General features: G+C 37.3%; 1 protein-coding gene across 1 annotated transcript in view; it reads left to right on the top strand.

Annotated features, from left to right (window-relative positions):
- Positions 1 to 19485, top strand: part of LOC145667017 (luciferin sulfotransferase-like) — a 49802-nt gene that overhangs the window by 13502 nt on the left and 16815 nt on the right. The window contains exons 2-4 of the mRNA XM_081734703.1: positions 7143 to 7239; positions 11937 to 12105; positions 17058 to 17178. Coding sequence (XP_081590829.1) covers positions 7143 to 7239; positions 11937 to 12105; positions 17058 to 17178 — 387 coding nt within the window. The remainder of the gene's footprint in view (positions 1 to 7142; positions 7240 to 11936; positions 12106 to 17057; positions 17179 to 19485) is intronic.

Here is a 19485-nt window from a genome sequence, read left to right as displayed (position 1 = left end):
AGATGTGGAATTACACTTGATTTGTTCGGAATTTCGAAGTAAAATTTAAATATTAAGGAACAACATTCTATTATCAGCTCTAACAGCACAAGATGTACTAGACATGTGCCATTTAGGTGTCCCAGCTACTTTTTTAGCTACCCGACACTTGACACATATGCAGTAAGTACGCCAGAAATTTTTACTTGGGGGGTGTTCAAAATAAAAGGAGGGGTGTGCTCAAAATCAAACAAGAAATCAGTATATTTTGTTACGCAACTATTGAAATACTACTACTATTACTACTACTACTACTACTACTACTACTACTACTACTAATAATAATAATAATAATAATAATAATAATAATAATAATAATAATAAGAAGAAGAAGAAGAAGAAGAAGAAGAAGAAGAAGAATCAGCTATTCGCAGTGGTAGGTTCAATACAGTAAGTTCACACATTTGAGCATTTATTATTATTATTAAACTAAGTCATACAGTAAAACGTCTCAAAACGGACATCGGTGGAACCGATTATTTGTCCGTAAATGAGAGGTGTCCCTAAAAAGAAGGGTTCTCTCTCATAACACTACATCATACATATTTATGGCATGGAAGAATAAGATTTTTTTTTCTCTTATGAAGATGTCCACTATTGAGAGATGCCTGTTAAGAGAGGTTTCACTGTATTAGGAATTAACCTCCATTATTTTATCCACTAATTACATGTGAATTGATTACATACGAATTATTGTAATTATTTTGCAAAATTCTGCTATTATTTCAATTTATTCACCCCCAGCAAGTTTTAGTGGGTGATTTTTTTTTTCAAAATATTAATTGGGAAAAGATTCCCTCGTCCCACGCTGAAATCACATTCGTTTAGTAATTAATATTGTACATAGTTCCAATTTCATTATTTTAATATTCTAACTCTGTTGTTAACGTTAATTGTTGTCTTGTAATATTATTTGATCTTTTAATATCCGTTTCTGCCCCTTCCTGGCTACGTTATTGGCTCTGAATATCTTTCATAAGAAAATTATTCATTGATTTAGTTGTTTTCCAGAAATCCAGTTTTTCAATTTACAAATATTTTGTATCTTTCTGTTTTGTCTTCTTTAATATACCCTAATTTTAATAATCCCAGGGCTCTCAGTGGTCTGGTCTCTTGTAAATAGTTGCAAAGTGACCAAAAATGGTCAAAAGCACGCGAAAAAGTGACCAAAATCTCACCATATGCCCCTTTTTTTCTTTGTCAATTTCTCCATCACCTCTCTTTGTTTGTTGTTTTGCTTCGTCTTTACTTCTTCTTTTTGAGCTTCCTCCTTTCTTAGGTTTTCAAAGTAAGCTTTGTGGTTACGATAAGCATACTTAGCAGATTTAAAAAGCTTCTGAGTAAGTGGAACCAGTTCTGGCCTATTTCCGAATTTCTTCATCCCAGACATTATATTTAACTTCGCATTAATAGTTCTCAAAAACGTGAAATATTCAAATTCATCACCTACTCTTAAGAAGAACATACAAGAAGCATAACATAAGACGAACATGATGAACCACAAACACACACACACAACGTTGAACGGAGCGTTAACTATTACGAGAGAAAACTAAAAGATTATTATGATAGAAGAAAGAATAGACACAGAAGGGTTCTCAACCCAGGAGCGGATCCGGGGGGGCGGGCAATCGCCCTTCCAGAAGAGGAACCTTTCTTGTTTTATAAATATAAATAAAATCCATCCCAGAGTTTGGAGCCCTTAAAAGTAACATTATGACACTCCCCCCAGAAGTCGGGCCTGGATCCGCTCGTGTCTCAACCCCACCTTGAGAGCTTAAGCATCCACCAACAGTCCACTGTGCTTTAGAAAGAATAAAAGCTGAAGTGAGAATAAAGCTGACTGTTTTACATGTGGCAGCAAGTATTGAAGCTTTCAGAAGAGTAATGAGAAACAAGTTTCTGCCTTTTTCCATTTGTTTTTTATTATATTTTTCTTAGAAAACTGCCAATGCAAAACATAAATCACACGAAAAAGTCACTTTACCTCTCAGAAAAGTAACTTTTAGTGACAAATTTGAAAAAAAAAGTAACTTTTAGAGACCACTTGAAGAAAAGCAAATTTTAGTTTCAAAAAAGTGACTCGCTACGAGCCCTGTTCCACTCAATGAATTTACGTGAATAAAAATATACTTTACAAAAAATTAAGGTAGCGCCAAATGCGTTCCTGTATAACACTAGACTCAGTCTAAAATATATATAATTCTTACTTCGATCGATCTCTTCATTTCTAAACACGTTTTGACTACACACTTCTAACGTCCGTCCGTTGATACACCACTTGCAGAGCAGGCTCGAAACCAGCCACAGAGCTTTGGGGGGCCATGAATATATTAGGTGGGGCCAAGTCATTAAAAATTCTCTTACAAATATCTAAATTGTGCATTTTGTATTGAGGTCTAGTGGGAACATGAAAAATTTAGGGAGAGCCAGGCCCTCCCTAGCCCTCCTCTGTTTGCGAGCCTGTTGCAGAGTAGCACTTACCAACTGAATCTGGTATAGTCTTATTACTATATTGTCACATTTTTCCTTATTGAGGAGGAGGTAGGTGAATGACCGCTCAAGACGTTGTCAATTTCAGTCATCTCCATCTGTCCATTAATCTCTTTTCTCGGAAACGACCTCGGAACCCAGAAGGGTAGGTATCAGCGGTCTGGTTTGTCAATTGTTTCGATCGAAATACCGCCCGAAACAATGAGATCATGTGGTTCTCGAAGCCGTACATAAGAACGAGGTCGCTTCGTATTTTGAAGTGAAATAAATAAATAAGAATATTGCCTTCCTTCCTAAATGCTAAACCTTTTTTAACTTGATGTAATAAATAACCTATATGATACTGATTGATACAATTGGATTTGGGGGAGTATTCCTTTTCCATCCAGGGGTGTGTGTAAAGAAATTTGGAGGGGTGTTAGGGGGGTGTTGAGGGGGTGTAGATTACTCCCTGCACATATGGTATTCATATGCTAAGTATGTACTTCAGCTACCTAAAGTTTTAGGTACTTGTTATACTTAATTGATATTTGCGACTATGTACCACAAATGTACCATTTATATGCCTGGATCAGTTTCGCACTGTGATAGTCATTTGTTTTTTAAATAGTAGTACTTGAGACATATATCTTTCATGTTCTGCGTACGTCCTTTAAGTGCATACTTTTTCAGATACTTATGATACACAATTGATATCTGCAGCGACGCACGAATGTCAGTCAACTGTTTACATTTGCTCATGCGCAGTAACATGCAACGGTTTCTCTCGCTTTCTGCTCCACTTTCTGTTCCTGTTTCAAATGGAGAGCGATAATACCTCCGTGTTATTGTGAAGTAAAAATAATAACCTATTACTATAAAGTAGTTGGTGCCTATGAAAATAGTGGATCTGAGTGAATCCACCATTTGTTGACCTGAATGCAGTAGTGATGTAGGTATACGGTATGTTAACTTTTCTATGTATTTTTTGAATATTGTTAGGTAATGTAATTTGTTGATGAGATGCGATGGCAAAATTTTATTTGGGGCTGTTGAAGACACTGTAAATGGACTTTGCGCCTTTGTTCCTCTATTTTATTTTTGCAGTGTCAACTTACACTACTTCATCTCAAACACCCGAACCCTTTCCCTTACATAAGCAATGCTCTTGGTGAAGTTGATAATTTTGAGTACGTTCTTGTTCTTTACCCTTAACATACGTAAATAACTAACTGATCATATATGTATGAAAGATTCCTCTTAACTTTTGTTAATCAGTTATCATCTTTTTCTTCTAAGTTCGTCTCCGAAATTTGATACATTTGTTGCTTCTTCTTTCTAGGCGATTGTGTACTAGAAGCGATTGTGTGCTAGCCACATACATAGCATATACGAAACAGCCCAAACACGTGGTCTGTACGTGACTGAAACGTATCTAAAGTGTTGTGGACGATATTCGTTTCTGCCAAGAACATACCTAGAGCATACTAGACACATTTCCCATATACATACCAGGCATGTGCCTAGGAGCGGACATAGACTGTAACTATCACTTGCCATATATGTGATTTCTCTCTCATAGGTACATAAGACACATACTGGGAACATTCCCATGTACCTGAGGGAACATGACGGGCATATGCCTGCTACGTAATTGTGCTGTTAGGGAGCACAATCCACTAATAAAATGGTGAAAATCTTTAAAATTTCTAATCTCAAATTTTATAGTTTTTGAATATTCGCTGAGTCGATTGTGTAAACAGAACTAATTTACGTATTTTCTATCGAACTTTTTAAAAAAATATCGGAAGATTTGAAAGGTTCTTCTAAGGTTAAAAAACACACACACAACGTTTATTTAAATAATTCTCGTATTAAGACTTAAGTAAAGCACACGGAACCCAGATACACAACAGATAGTTTCGAAGTTAGTGTGCAAATTTCAATTTCAATTATTTGATAGAATTCTCAATAGATGGCAGTAGTCATCTGTAGTTCTCAAAAAGTACTATTCTGAGAAACTGTTAAAACTTCAATCAGCTAATCAGGTAATCAGGTAAATTGTAATCAGGTTTTTAAAATATTAGGACAACTGGACAAGTAAGTTGTGAATTCAGTCAGTTGAATAGCAGCAATTAGTAACCGTTATTGCTTTGCTTTACACTAGCACTATCCGACCACAATTCTATACAATGTTTGGAGTCTGTGCCTCGCTGCTCATACAGCTGTTTTTCGTTATCTGTAGATAAAGTCAATATAATTTTATTCTTAAATAACGAATGTCAGTGGCAAAGTTTTAGCTCCAGAGCAAAGTCGTGATTGCAATCATATATTTATGAGTTTGTGCAGGATAACATTCCGTGGTTGTTTCGTTTAGTTTCACTTTTCCTCTCATGTTCATAGGCGCTGATTTTGGGAGGGCAGGACGCTTTTGCCCCCCCAATATTTAAAGGTGGGGTCCTCACCCCCCAATATAATTTTGTCGAGGAAGAATTAACAAAAAGGAGCAAGAGTTTCTGTCGTAAACTTCGTCGAGTCTTTAATTCAACATTAGGAACAGCCTTCTTAATCGATAAAAAAACGCCGTTTTCTAAACGGTGTTTAATAGAGCACTGAAGCTTCAACCAACACTCTGGCAGCACTGTGAAAAGTCAAGATCAAAACGCAAAACAAAGTCTGTGGGGGAGGGGCACTTCATAAAGCAGTTGATAGAAAAAGGCTGAATATGATTATGTTTATTCATTGTATGCCCCTCCCCCCAATATTTTCTTCAAGTCGGCGCCTATGCTCATGTTAGCATAATTTGGTCGCATTTCTTTTAACGTTCTTCAGTGTAAGACTTTTCCTAGATATTTATTAGAATAGCGCAGTAGAACAAAATTGTGCTGATAGACTAATGTATCCGACCTTCCGCTACTACATACGATAACTCTAACAAAACCGACTTTTTGAATTTCGTTATTTTACAAACGGTCGGGATTATCTCGGGCGAGTTCGTTAATGTAGTCAATTTGTCAACATCCTAATAGGTAAGTGTGGCTTTAACGGTGGATATCAATATATCCCATAGGCCCTACATGTAGTCTTAAATTTCGCGTCTTCTTCTTTCTGAAATGAAATGAAATGAAATATTTAAGTTTTACATCCCATGCTTATGCCTTTTAGGCTAAAGGAGACGGTGATAATGAGAGATGAGTGAAATGATGGAATGAAGAAAGTGGGAGGAAACGGGAGAACCCCGAGAAAACCCACGCGCACGGTGTTTGTCCACCACAAAGTCCACATGACGCGAGCTGGGATCGAACCAGAGACCCCAAGCACCGGTGGTGAACGCTCTACCACTGAGCCACCGCGCCCTCCATTCTTCTTCTTTCTGTCTTTAGCAGAGTTTATACAGGCTTCTGCAAAATAACGTTTACAACGCTTGAGAGGTGAATCTATGCATGGAAACAAACCAGAAAGTCTATGAACAAAAATGCTGCAGAGTCTGTCTTCTTCGAGTTGTGAGCCGCGCAAATGTCGGAAAAATGCACTTTGGAGTGCTATAAAATAAATACTAACGACGTCGGAGAAAATGGTGATGCATTTTTAAACATGCTAAAACCGAGATGATTCGGGACGTGCGCAAGAGATTCCCTAAAGGAAGGACGGGATTCAATATCCTAAAAGTAAAATTAGGTCGAAATGAGCGTACATGCCTGTAATGTAGACCTACAGTTATTACAACTTGATGTATGAAAAAAATTCCTTTTAATGATCAGCTATTTATCAAACAATGACGTCAGAATTATCAAGTCGTATCAATGAATTGTGTAATCGCCAGTACTCCTAGGGCTATGATAGTATTCAGAAAGCAGTGCATAATCAGCTAGAACTACTAAAAGTATGTCAAATAAGTTTTCCAATTGCGGAAACATCGTTTTTTTTTTTTTTTTTGTTTCTTTTTGACTTTAGCAAATCTTTAATATAAGTAGACGCTGCGCTTACTTTATGTTTAAAGAAATTAGCATCAAACTAACATTTATCACGTTTGTTCGATATATTTTCCCTAGCTTTTGTTCTGAAAAGCAATTAATTTTTTTTAAACAAAAATTTCACTAAGTCAGCAAAATGTATTGTTATTATTTAGGAACCAAGAGACCGTATAGAAAAATATTTCACCTGTATACTAATGGTACAGGGGAATAAGTAGTTCTTACTAATGCCGCACAACTGAAACCAAATCTTGGAGAAGGAAATCGTAGTAATGAACGGATTTCATTCTCCACACTTTCTATAGATAAAATATCTTAATTTTATCACTGCAAACAAAAGAATTATTTATATTGTAAGCTGAAATGTTCGTGAATACCTCGGTCTCCTGTACATAAACTTACAAACCGAAACGAGACGGGAAAATCTTATTTTTCATCTCGCCTCTTCTCGTGGGCAACACTGCCTCCACGAATACCCTGAAACTTGGTACCCCAAAATAAAATAATTTCTCTTCTAATCTAGGAAAAAATCTCTAAGTTGGCAACATTGATCACAAAAATTCTGTGATGTTATAATTTGGAAAACTTTTTCAATATTTTATTTAATATAGACAATATTTACCGTTGCATTTCTTACGTTCTTATTGTTATTTTCAGGCACAACTTGGACTCAAGAAATGGTTTGGTGCATAGGTAATGACTTGGATTTTGAAGGCGCCAAGAAAAGCTTGTTCGAAAGATTTCCATTTTTAGAGTAAGTGCACTTTTTTTATTTCCATATATTGTGTATTGTATATGCTTTTATATCAAAATGTCCAACTGTACCAAATTTTACATTACCAACTCGCAACTACAACTTCTAAAATCTAAGTTTTTTCCTTTCAATTATTTCGTTTTGCATTGCCAAATTTATTTGAAGCAGCAAGTAAAATTTATTGGTTGAAATCTAACATAATAATAGACAGTGGCGGCTCTTGAAGAAAGTCAGACAGTAAAAATTAGAATTTTGTCAATACAAGCTAAAGAAACTTTCTAAGGTTCTAATCGTTGTATACAGTAGGACATTGGGTAAATTTTGTTCCCTTGGGTTGTAGCGATATTTTATTTTTAAACACATGGCTCGAAAGCCTTCACTGATACAGGGGCGGACCCAGGACGGACTTCTGGGGGGGGCGATGGGTTGTAATACTGCTACTTAGAGCTACTTTTAAGAGCTCCAAACTCTGGGATGGGTTGTATTTATACAAATAAAATAAGAAAGTTTCCTCTTCTGGGGGGAGGGCAATTGCCCCGATCGCACCCCTGGATCCGCCACTGTGCTGATAGTAGGTATAATTATCATAGGAGTGTCCACAAGGAGTCTTACTCCAAAGTGTGTCACTGAAATTTCAGGAAATAATAATAATAATAATAATAATAATAATAATAATAATAATAATAATAATAATAATAATAATAAAATAGATTTCGCATTTACACTAGCTAGCAAGTTAAAACTAAATATATAATTTAATATGTAAGAAGATGTTTTAGTCTAACCATAGTTCGTACCAGGAGAGACGAGTTATTTGGGCTTGAAAGTATTGAATAACCTTAGAGGTAGATATTGCTATGTTTTTAAATAGGAGAAGTTAAAGTGATGCGTCATACGCTCATGCCATCAATCCAATCTCGTGCTTACTGGTTCGCATTCTCGTAACTTCATTTAGACACTACACTCATTATCAATACAATTAGACACTACACTCATTATTAATACAATTTCACGCTCACACCATCCTTTCGACATCACGCTTACTCGATCTTAACTCACAACTAGCTTTCAACATTATGCCCACTCGACCTCACACTCACAACATTCTTTCCACATCACGCTCACTCAATCTTACACTCACATCCTTTCGACGTCACGTTCACTCAATCTTACACTCACAACATTCTTTTGACATCATACTCACGTGAGCTCACACGCATATCATCTAGACTTAACCTCATACTAACTTTGTGAGGTTGAGGTCGGATGAGCGTGAATTTTGAACTCTTGAATTTGGGCACTTTTGCTTATGCTAACTTTGTGAGGTTGAGGTCGGATGAGCGTGAATTTTGAACTCTTGAATTTGGGCACTTTTGCCTATGCTAAGTTTGTGAGGTTGAGGTCGGATGAGCGTGAATTTTGAACTCTTGAATTTGGGCACTTTTGCTTATGCTAACTTTGTGAGGTTGAGGTCGGATGAGCGTGAATTTCGAACTCTTGAATTTGGGCACTTTTGCCTATGCTAACTTTGTGAGGTTGAGGTCGGATAAGCGTGAATTTTGAACTCTTGAATTTGGGCACTTTTGCCTAAGTGACAAAGTTGAGTCTGTCTCGTCTCGTGGCTTATACAGAGGTTGTTCAGCCTACATTTGGCCGATTTCGTTCCTTCCCCCTCCCGGACAGAATGGAATCACTCGACCTGGCTCGTGGCGTCCTGCAGTGTTGTGCAGTGGCTTCCTGGGAACGGAGCTATTTTTCCGCGCGGACGACAATAACGCACAAAACAGGACCATTGTTGTGAGTGTTGTGTTAAATTTGTTTCCAAGTGTGTGGGTTTCCGCTCTGTGATCAAAATGCCGCCCAAACTGAGCCGGTTTTGGGAAGGCTATGTTGCGGCTCTTTATGACGCCCACTTTAGTGTTTCTGTCATTAGAAAACAGTGCAAGAAGAATGGTTGCAACATCAGTTTAAGTTGAATAAAAATGTTATTAAAAAGTACAAGGGCAACGAAGCTCCACCATTTGGATCACCAACGAAGTTGCCTAGGAAGCGGGAATGCACCAAGGCCACCTCCACCATGCAGAGGAAACTTCGCAAAATGGCAATGCAAGATAATCCGCCAACACAAAGGTGTATGGCTAATCGTGTTGACGTGTCTTTGGGGACTTTGAGCGGATGTTACGCCATCAACTCAAGCTGGAAAAAGTTATGAAAGCTCGCGGCCATCTTCTCACGGATGCCCACCAAAAGGAACGAAAGTGTAACGCCCGGAAGCTGTACGAGCGGCATCTGACAAAACAAAAGTGGATGTACGTCGTAACAATCGATGAAGCATGGATTTACCTTTCCGACTGCGACAAACCGAGAGCCGTCATGTACCGAGAGAAAGGCGCCAAGAACTTCAGAAGGTGAGTCCGTGTCTGTAAAGAATCGTTCGCAAAAGGATCGTTACTGGCTACTGTTACCGAGGTAAACTGAAGATTCGTAGGGTGGCGAAGAACTGCAAAATAAATTCGCAGTATTTTCAGGAGCAGATCATGCGGCCGATCTACGAGCATGAGATTCCAACAATACACGGAAGTGATGCCAATCTGGTGCGCATTCACATGGACAAGGCCTCATCACATACTTCACTATCGTCCCTCACATTCTACAGTGAGATGGAGGAGGCAAGTGGTATACAGGTGATACCTTTCAATGAGGTACCTGTTAAATCTCCAGATGCAAATCCTATGGACTATTGTGGATTTGGATTGCTGAAGCGGGCTTTGGGAAAACGGCATGTGACAACTGTGGAAGGACTTTAGAAAGCTGTGCAAAGGAAATGGGACGAGATTCCCCTCCCAGTTCTTCAGAGAAGCCTATTACAGTGAAAATTACGTTGTCGGGCTATTGTTAGGAACCAAGGGAAACACATCGAGCATTTACGAACCTGGCGCCATTGATTCTTCTAAATTTTTAGGTAAGTCGAAATTGGCCAAATGTAGACTGAACAACCTCTGTACTAGTACTTGATGAACCATGAGTGTATTAGGAATACAATAGAAGTATGTTCATTTCAAGTGGAAGAAAATTTTTCCATTTGTACGGTTGAACCTTGTTGGTAAAATTTAATATGTGATAGGCGGGGTATATTCGGATTTTTAGTAAATAAATGGTGGTTTATGTATAAAAGTGATTTGAGACGGTGTGATTATAGATTTTGAGATCTCTTAATGTTCAATGCGGTTTTGTAGTATAACTGTTGTTTAAGAGTGTAATGATCTTTTATTCAAATCTACTCATGAACTTCATGATAGTTCTAACTTGAAGAGTATTCCTTTTCTCATCTAACTTTTTTTATGGTTTGGTAGGACGGGCATGGCTCAATGGTAGAGTGCTCACCTCTGCTGCTAGGGATCCCTGATTCGACCCCAGGCAATGTGAATTTGTGGTTAACAGCATCGTGTCCGTAAATTTTCTCGTGATGCGTTGATAATGCTTGTTTCCTTCCACATTCTCATTTTACCAATTATCTCAATCATTCAGTATAATTAATGATCCGTCCCTTTAGCCAAAAGGGTATAAGACTGGAACGTAAAACTATAAAGATTTCATTTCATTTAGATTTTGAAAATAGATAATACTACAGATAGAATAAACACTCTCTATCCAAACCATATTAAAAGAAAGTTACATATATACAGGGTGTTAATGAACTATACCGACAAACTGTAAGAGGTGATTCCTCACATCAAAATAAGAGAAAAGTTCATATGGATCTATGGCGAAAAGTACATAGTTTCAGAGCTAGGAATGTCCAAAATCGCGAAAAAGCCAAATTTTAATAGGCTCTATTTCTAATTCTAGAAAGTATGGATGGTAGTTCTTATCAGCGTAAAGAAGCCACGCATATACAATCCAAAAGTGCATGTTTCAACAATTTTCAGTAGGTGTAGAGGGTATTCCCTGCAGGGTGTAATTCTCAGATATGTTTTCAATAGTTTTTACATATACCCTGATTTCAAGAAGGGTCCAAAGTAGGCAGGAGGTAAATCTTGACAACAATGGACATCCAATACGTCGGAGGGAAGGCGAAAGTGTTAGGAACCGGCATTTCTTTGTGTTCGGAATAACGTGATATGTATTTCGTCCCGGTAAATTTCACTTGAAAAAAAAAAAACAAAAAACATATCACCATGCGTTTTCCCGTGTACGAGAGACCATGCTGCTGACGATCCTTAACACTTCGGATATCATGTCAAAGGATTCCGTGTTCACTGCTATCAAGGCTTATCCATTGCCTACTTTGGACCACTCATAAAGTCAAAGCATATCTCAAAATTCGGTTTACGGCATGTCTGGGAACTTCACCCTGCAGGGAATAATCTGTACAGCCATTGAACATAAATGAAATATGCATTTCTGGATTGCGTATACGTAACTTCCTTTACGCTGCTAAGGACTACTATTCACAGTCTCTCGAACTCGTAGTAGGGCCTCTTGAAATTTGGCTCTTTCGCGATTTTGGATAGCCCTAGCTCTGAAACTATGCACTTTTCGCCATAGGTCCATATGAACTTTTTCTCTTATTTTGATGTAAGGAATCATCTCTTATAGTTTGTCAGTATAGTTCATTAACACCCTGTATATTGGAATATTCTAAAATACACCTAGTGTTAGACATAGTGTTTTACTATTTGCTTGTTTGATTATAGGATAACAGCTCTTGACATATTGCCACGAGACAAATTGCCTGAGCCTGAGATTTCCATCGCAGCTGAAGATTCCATTCAACAAGTGCAAGATCTTCCTTCGCCCCGCTATATCAAAAGCCATCTACCTTGGGGTTTACTCCCTACACAAATTGCAGAAAAGAAACCAAAGGTTAGTTCCATGAGATAACTTTTTAATTAATCACTTCTTATAGACAGGCTTTGTCAGGTCTCTGGGTGCAACCCGATGTAGTTCGACATACGTTCTACGGAGATACGCACCAGCGAACTAATTCTACGGACTTACGTATTTAGAGCCTTATGCAGAGTCGTTCTGACGAGTGATTAGAGCCATACTAAAGAGGTCGACTAACATATATTTCCTGCAGTAATCAGGCCTTTAGTATGACGCTAATCATACGTCAAAATGACTCTACATAAGGCGGTAAATTAGCAATAAATAATTATCTATACTATTTATGTCTTATATATATATAGGGTGATCCAACAAAATAATCCTTATTTTAAAGGGTAATAAAACAAAACAAAACAAAAAAAAAAGGATTGCAAATAGAAAGTTGTTTATTCAAAATACAAAATGGTATCAAAAACTGTTTCTACTTTGTTCTAATTTGACTTAGTTCGTTCTTTAAATGGAATTACAAAACACTATAATTGACAATACAATTATTGTTAATAATACCCAATGAAACTTCGTATATTTTGATCGCCTGTAGTGCTATTCTTGGAGGAGCAAGAGCAAGGGCGCCGATTTGTCTCTAACTTTAGGGTCGCCCATTCTGATGTGTGTTTAGAGGCATATAAACAAATTTAATGTTAAAAGACAAATTGAATTCAAATTATACCAAATATTGTATATTCATTAAAAAAATACATATAACAATAAAAAAATGCATATTCATAAAAGTACAGGTGGCCCATATGAGCACTGGGGGAGGGTCGGGCCACCCAGTCTCCCAGGATCGGCGCCCTTGAACAAGAAGAGTAGAGGTCGCTGCTTCTGCTCATCAGTTCCTGCCATTTTCAGTCATCATTATGATTTAGTCAGGAACTAATCGCGCGCACGCAGTCGAAATGTTTTTCAAAAGCAGCACTTCTGTGATTACAGTGCAAAGACTTTACACTTTGAGTTTGCTATTCCATATAACGAAAATACTTATAATCGAAAGACTAACTTGCAGTGGGTTAAGAATTACCGAAGAACAGGTTCAGCGCTGAAGAAAAGTCATCTGGCGGACACAAAAGTGTTCGTACGCCTGGAAATATTGAGACTGTGAAACAGCCTTGTAGAATCTCCAAGACGTTGCTTGTGCAAGAAACCATGCTGCAGCAGCTATTCGGCTTCCTGCGAAGAGTGTAAGAAGAATGTTATGTGATTACAAACTGTTTTCAATAACATTACATATATATTTTTCAACAAACTACTTTCTGTGCCGCAATACTTTTTCTTCATCAACCTCTGAAATGTGGGAGGTTTATTGAGTCACCGTGTATAACTTAGTTGTTTACAAGAATTGTGTTCTTAATTATAAACAAAATCACTATCATAATTATTCTGCCGTTAATGGCAGGTCACTTGCCGCAACTGCTTATAGACAAAAGACTGGGTTGAAATTGGAGCATTTTGACACTATGGAATAAAAGGTAATAACAACTGTTGTAAATTATGGACTGTATTTTGCAAGTAAAGAAATGCACAAAACATGTTCAAGATGCAGTGGCGGATGCAGAAGGAGCAACTTGACTCCCGCTAAAGAAACTGTATAACTCCTTTAAAGCTATTTCCATGACATGAGATGACAAAATCAATTTTTGTGTCAACACATTATACCAAACATCTGCTCTCAGTCTATTGATAGTACAAACTAGCTAACATCCCTATATGTTGCAGCGGATATTAGTTTTATTTAAACGGCGTGACAAACATCTTGGCATTTGAAGGCGGCGCTCCAAGTTCCCTTTAAATGCTGCTAGCAAATGAGAGACCAGCGGTATTGCCACGTTTATTCTGTACACATCCACGTCTATCCTTTGCCACTTGCTCGTGCTATAGTTCGTATGTTTAGCCATAACCACACCCCTTAGCATTCGCAACATCGCGTCAGAGCTTACGTTTTATTCGTTTAGCTGAAATGCCAAGATGCTTGTCACAGGCTTTAAATAATAATAATAATAATAATAATAATAATAATAATAATAATAATAATAATAATAATAATAATAATAATAATAATAATAATAATAATAATAACTTTGAACCAGAAAGCGTCCAGTATGACCAGTGTTGGACTGGCCAAGTTGAGGGGCTTGACGCGGGACCCTAAAGCTCTCCCCCCTTCTATATAGTGATTTTGTCAGCATGTTTTTCAACTGATGTGTCAAGTTCATATATATACATATATGAACTTAACACCCCAGATGCAAAACACGCTAAGTGAGAATTTTTTTTTTTGTATTGAATAAATATGAAGTACAAAACACATCTAAAAAAAAAGTTACAATAATACTGAGACAACAGGTGAAAGCAAATAATCAGAAGAGGCCGTTACGGACCAGAGGGGGGCCTTTGCTAAGTACGAAGTTTTACTGGATTACGGAGTCGTACTGATATGAGCAAGGGGGTCCCCGAAATGACTTCTTTCGGAAAGACAAACTTAGGCATCCGCAACCATTTGTGGTAGGAGGACTCAAGAAAGGATTTGCGATCGAGAAAATTCGACCAAGGCCAACAGGTCCTGTGCCTCGTGGTCCCTGCGGGGTCCTCGGGCCATGGGTCCTTGGAGTTCGCCTAGTAGCCAACGTGGCCAGTCCGGCACTGAGTATGACTTTACAATAATATTGATACGTCTAGAACACAAGGGATTCAACCTAAACTAGAAATACAAATCGCTGAGTCAAAGCAACGTTTATTTAAAAATAATAAACGTGTAACAGTTTCGCCAACTAACTGAACATGTTGGCTTCATCAGACACTATCAATGCCTGACGAAACCAGTATGTTCTGTTATTTGGGGAAACTGTTACTCATTTTTAAATAAACGTTGCTTTAAAAATGTGTAACAATTTCGCCAACTAACTGAACATGTTGGCTTCGTCAGACACTATCAATGTCTGACGAAGCCAATATGTTCTGTTATTTGGGGAAACTGTCACACATTTTTAAATTAACGTTGCTTTGGCTCAGCGATTTGTATTTCTAGTTATTTAAGGTTAGTTTAAAGGGACAGGTTTTGCCGATAGATGTCACTACAGTCTTTGTATCTCTCTCATGTATTTTTTACCTTTCACGAAAATTCATGATTTCTCTTACAAATTTGAACCTAGAGACTTCAAATTTTTGGAGAAGGAACTTCATAACCTATCGAAGACAACAATCCGTGCCGATTTTTTTTTTAATTTAGAATTCTCTTCATTGTTGAAATGACTTAATTGTTGAAAGGTATATCCAAATCTTTAACAATATAACTTTCAACAATGAAGAAAATTCTAAATAAGAAATCGGCACGGATTATTGCTTTCGATAGGTTATGAAGTTCCTTCTCTAAAAATTTGAAGTCTCTAGGTTGAGATTTATAAGAGAAATTGTAAATTTTCGTGAAAGGTAAAAAAATACATGAGAGAGATACGAAGACTGTAGTCACATCTATTGGCAAAACTTGTCCCTTTAAACTAACCTTAAATAACTAGAAATACAAATCGCTGAGCCAAAGCAACGTTTATTTAAAAATGTGTAACAGTTTCCCCAAATAACAGAACATATTGGCTTCGTCAGACATTGATAATGCCTGATGAAGCCAACATGTTCAGTTAGTTGGCGAAACTGTTACGCATTTATTATTTTTAAATAAACGTTGCTTTGGCTCAGCGATTTGTATTTCTAGTTATTTAAGATAGCAAAACTAGTATGAACCAGTTAGTTAAGGGATTCAAGTCCAATTATCGAAGTTGTGGGAAAAGAGACAGAGTTTTTACACTCGGTTTAAATACATGGAATAGTGAACACTGTTTTTTTACATTAAAATATCTCAACTAGAGTCTTTAAGAACTGAAAGGTGCTTTAGGTGGACACCTTAAATATGAAATATGTTCAAAATAACCAAGGGTGCTTGAATCCCTAGTGCGCTGAGTCCCAATTTCAAGGTCTTACCATTTAGTTTAAAGCTTCAGTATGAACTTCATGAATTCAATAAATGAGTGAGTGTTCATTGTTGTGAAAGGGAAAAATAGTTCCTTCCAAATTTCATAGCCGAACTGTCCTTTATGAAAAGTATGTTCATGTTGCAAATCATCAACATCATTCATATCCATTGCATTTTAGCCACGAGACGCTTAAGATTTCACCTATGTCTACGAGGGCTGTTCGGAAAGTAACCTCCGATTGGAAGAATTTATTATATACATCTGGAAACTTTTTCTTTGTTCTATTTTTCAACATAATTTTCATAGACATTCAAGCATTTACTATATCTCTGAACTAGCTTGGATATTCCATCAGCATGAAAATCTCGTGCCTGCGCCTTGAGCCAACCTGTGACCGCATCTTTCAGCTCCTCATCATCAACAAAGCGCTGAGATCCAAGCCACTTCTTCATATGCATGAAGAGATGATAATCGCCGTTGGAAACGTCGAGATTTTCGTGAACTTTTCCATTAATTATCCGAACGAGTTCATCACTGACCAGTGATGGCCTGTCACTTCTCTCTTCGTCATGATAGTTTGTTCGTCCACTTTTAAATGAACGAACCCGTTCACGAACAACTCCTTTACTCATCACAGCTGGTCCATACACGGCACGAAACTCCCGATGAATAGCTGCTGCCGAATATTGTTTTGCTGTAAGAAAATGTATAACAGATGCACCTCACACTTGCAGCACACATTTGAAGACACTACACAAGTGGCACTAGCGACCCGACAATGTTCAGTCTACCATGGCTGGATACAAACTAATCTACCACGCACGTCTGTGCAAAGACGGTAACGTTGCCCCCACTACTTCACGCTCAGTGCTCAATCGGAGGTTACTTTCTGAACGCGTCTCGTATACATTAGCATAATATTCTAATGTAAGCTACATTAGCATAATATAATTTTTCTTTCAGGTTATATATGTAGCTAGAAATCCAAAAGATGTTGCAATATCTTACTATAACCATTCTCGCTTACTGATGGGTTACAAAGGAACAGTGGATGAGTTTTTAGAACTTTTTCTGTCAGACAGATGTAAGTAGTATTTATAAATCAATTTCTTTGAATAAATAAAACATGTTAAAGGCCGTGTTTGAACTACAAAAAAATTACTAGTTTTTGAATTGTGCAAAATTCAATACACTTCCACAAACATTGTTTTAAATTAGAAGTTAAACATAGTATTGTGTGTAGCCTACTTGGTGCAAAATATGAGAAAATTGTATCTAACATGGGAATCTTACGAGATCCTAATGAGATACCGAAAAACCAATTAGCTCGTTAGATAGCTCTCAACACACTAACTGGCAAGCTCCAAAAAACCAAACTCGAAACTCAAAGTGCAATTCGAGAAAATCGACGTTAAACTTTCTGACAAATAAGGCCAAAGTGAATTATTCTGAATATAAAATATAAATTAATAGTTAAATTTATCGACCATCAAAGTTAAATAACTTTTAACAAACCACTTCTCATAAAATTACCTTCAAACTTTACCACTTGCAACATCTACATAAAAATTATGAGATGTACAGGGTGAGACAAAAGTGAAATGCCTGTCCTGATGGATGGGCGATCCTCATTGTCGAAAGAAGAGCAACCTCAAAAACACAAGTGATCATTACGACCGCTGTGTTGGAGCCTTCCATCTTAAATATTAGTGTTTCTTAAGTCAGCAACATATGTTCTATACTTAATTTTTTCGCAGAAATGCAATGTCGCAAATAGAATTGTCCGATCACTTCTGTTTACTAATTATGACCCGCTTTACTTTTGCTAGTGTCACTACTAGTAACTGAGCAATAACAATAGCAGTTTTGTTCTTTCATAACTTGTTTTGTCTTTGCAAATGTCACTGACTGAATGTTACTGACGACCGAGATGCGTGAGGAGTTAATCATGATGTGTGGAAATTACAGCTCGCATGTGGCGGCTGCAGATTGTAATGTGCTACGCCTTGTCCAAAGCAGGAACGCTTCATCTCATTCGTTCACTGTTCTTCCTCTCGTTTCAGTAACTGTGATTTTGCATGGTAAGATGCTGGTCACCTTTCAAGAAAAACGTGGCAAAGGTGCGCAATGTTGAGCGTGACATGCTTAAGTCACCCAATCTGATATTTGCAACAGCACGGAACAGCTGCATCTGTTAATATCTTGAATCTCCTGCTTCTGGATCGTTGGAGACCATTAACTAACAAAACATGAATTAAAGAGTGGATGCCAGCAGAAAAAATAGTGACCGTTGAGAATATCCCCCCCCCCCAAAAAAAATGTGCAAAGTATTGCCAGCCATTTGATGTCTTTTGTTCTTGACTGATAAAGAGTTTTGTGAGGCATGTAACCAAGGCTGGAATTAATGTTTCGCCGCTTCTAGACCGAAAAATATTGTTAGCGTTCCTAATTTACGCACCTGCCTTTACGTAACTGTTTACTGCAAATTCAACGTTAAAACTCCACTCAATTTTAACCACAACTAATTGAATCCAATAGATTTGTTGAAGTAATTATTGCTTGGAAGGCGTTTACTCTGGCTTGAATCTAGTATTAGTCAACAATTGCTTTTTTCCACTTATTAAGTTTTTGAACAAGGTGTGTTCGAAAGTATGTTGCACTCTTCATTTGATATAACTTGTTCATTCTCACAGTTGCTTTCTTATGTTTTTTTCCTTCCTGCACGTGGTCATAACAGTCAGGCAAGAAGAACTGTTTCCATGGCAACAGCACGTTCAGCCAATTATAGTGGCTCATTTCTCTCGTTCTGCAATGGTAGGCTAAACATTCCAACTTTTCCGCAAGTTGCTAGTTTGAATATACACAAATGCACATTGTTTAAGTCGAATGTCAACTTGAATAGGACCTGCTGGTTATTTTGTGCTGGTGTTTTTAATTCTGTTTTGAGTATTTAATTTTATAAAACTGAAATTTACTTGCAGTGAATAATTCCGTGGTTTAATACCCGAAGCAAAAACTGGCAACACAGCATTGAGCACCACGTGCGCGCAGTGAACTGTCAGGACAAGTAGTATCAATTGCGGTATAGGTCTTTTTTTAAAAATATATATATATAAGTTATATGCGAATGTCTACTTTTTTAAAAAATGAATTTACATACAGTTTGCCTTTTCTAACATGAAGAATTTGTGAGTTACTCTGTTTTTACATAAATCCCCATTTACGCCAGCCTACAATCTCTTCCAGACTATGGTCTATTCCAGTGGTTCTCAAATGATGTGTCGCGACACATTTGTGTGTCCCGCAGTCTCCTAAGATGTGTCGCGAAATTTTAGAATTTAAAAATCATGAAGAATTTAATAATAATCAGTTAAAATCAAGACAGATTGTA

The sequence above is a fragment of the Thermobia domestica genome, chromosome 12, assembly GCF_964235325.1.
Source record: "Thermobia domestica chromosome 12, izTheDome1.hap1.1, whole genome shotgun sequence".
Classification (NCBI taxonomy): Eukaryota; Metazoa; Arthropoda; class Insecta; order Zygentoma; family Lepismatidae; genus Thermobia; species Thermobia domestica.
Note: the sequence above shows the minus strand (reverse complement) of the source record. Positions and strands in the feature narration are given on the sequence as shown.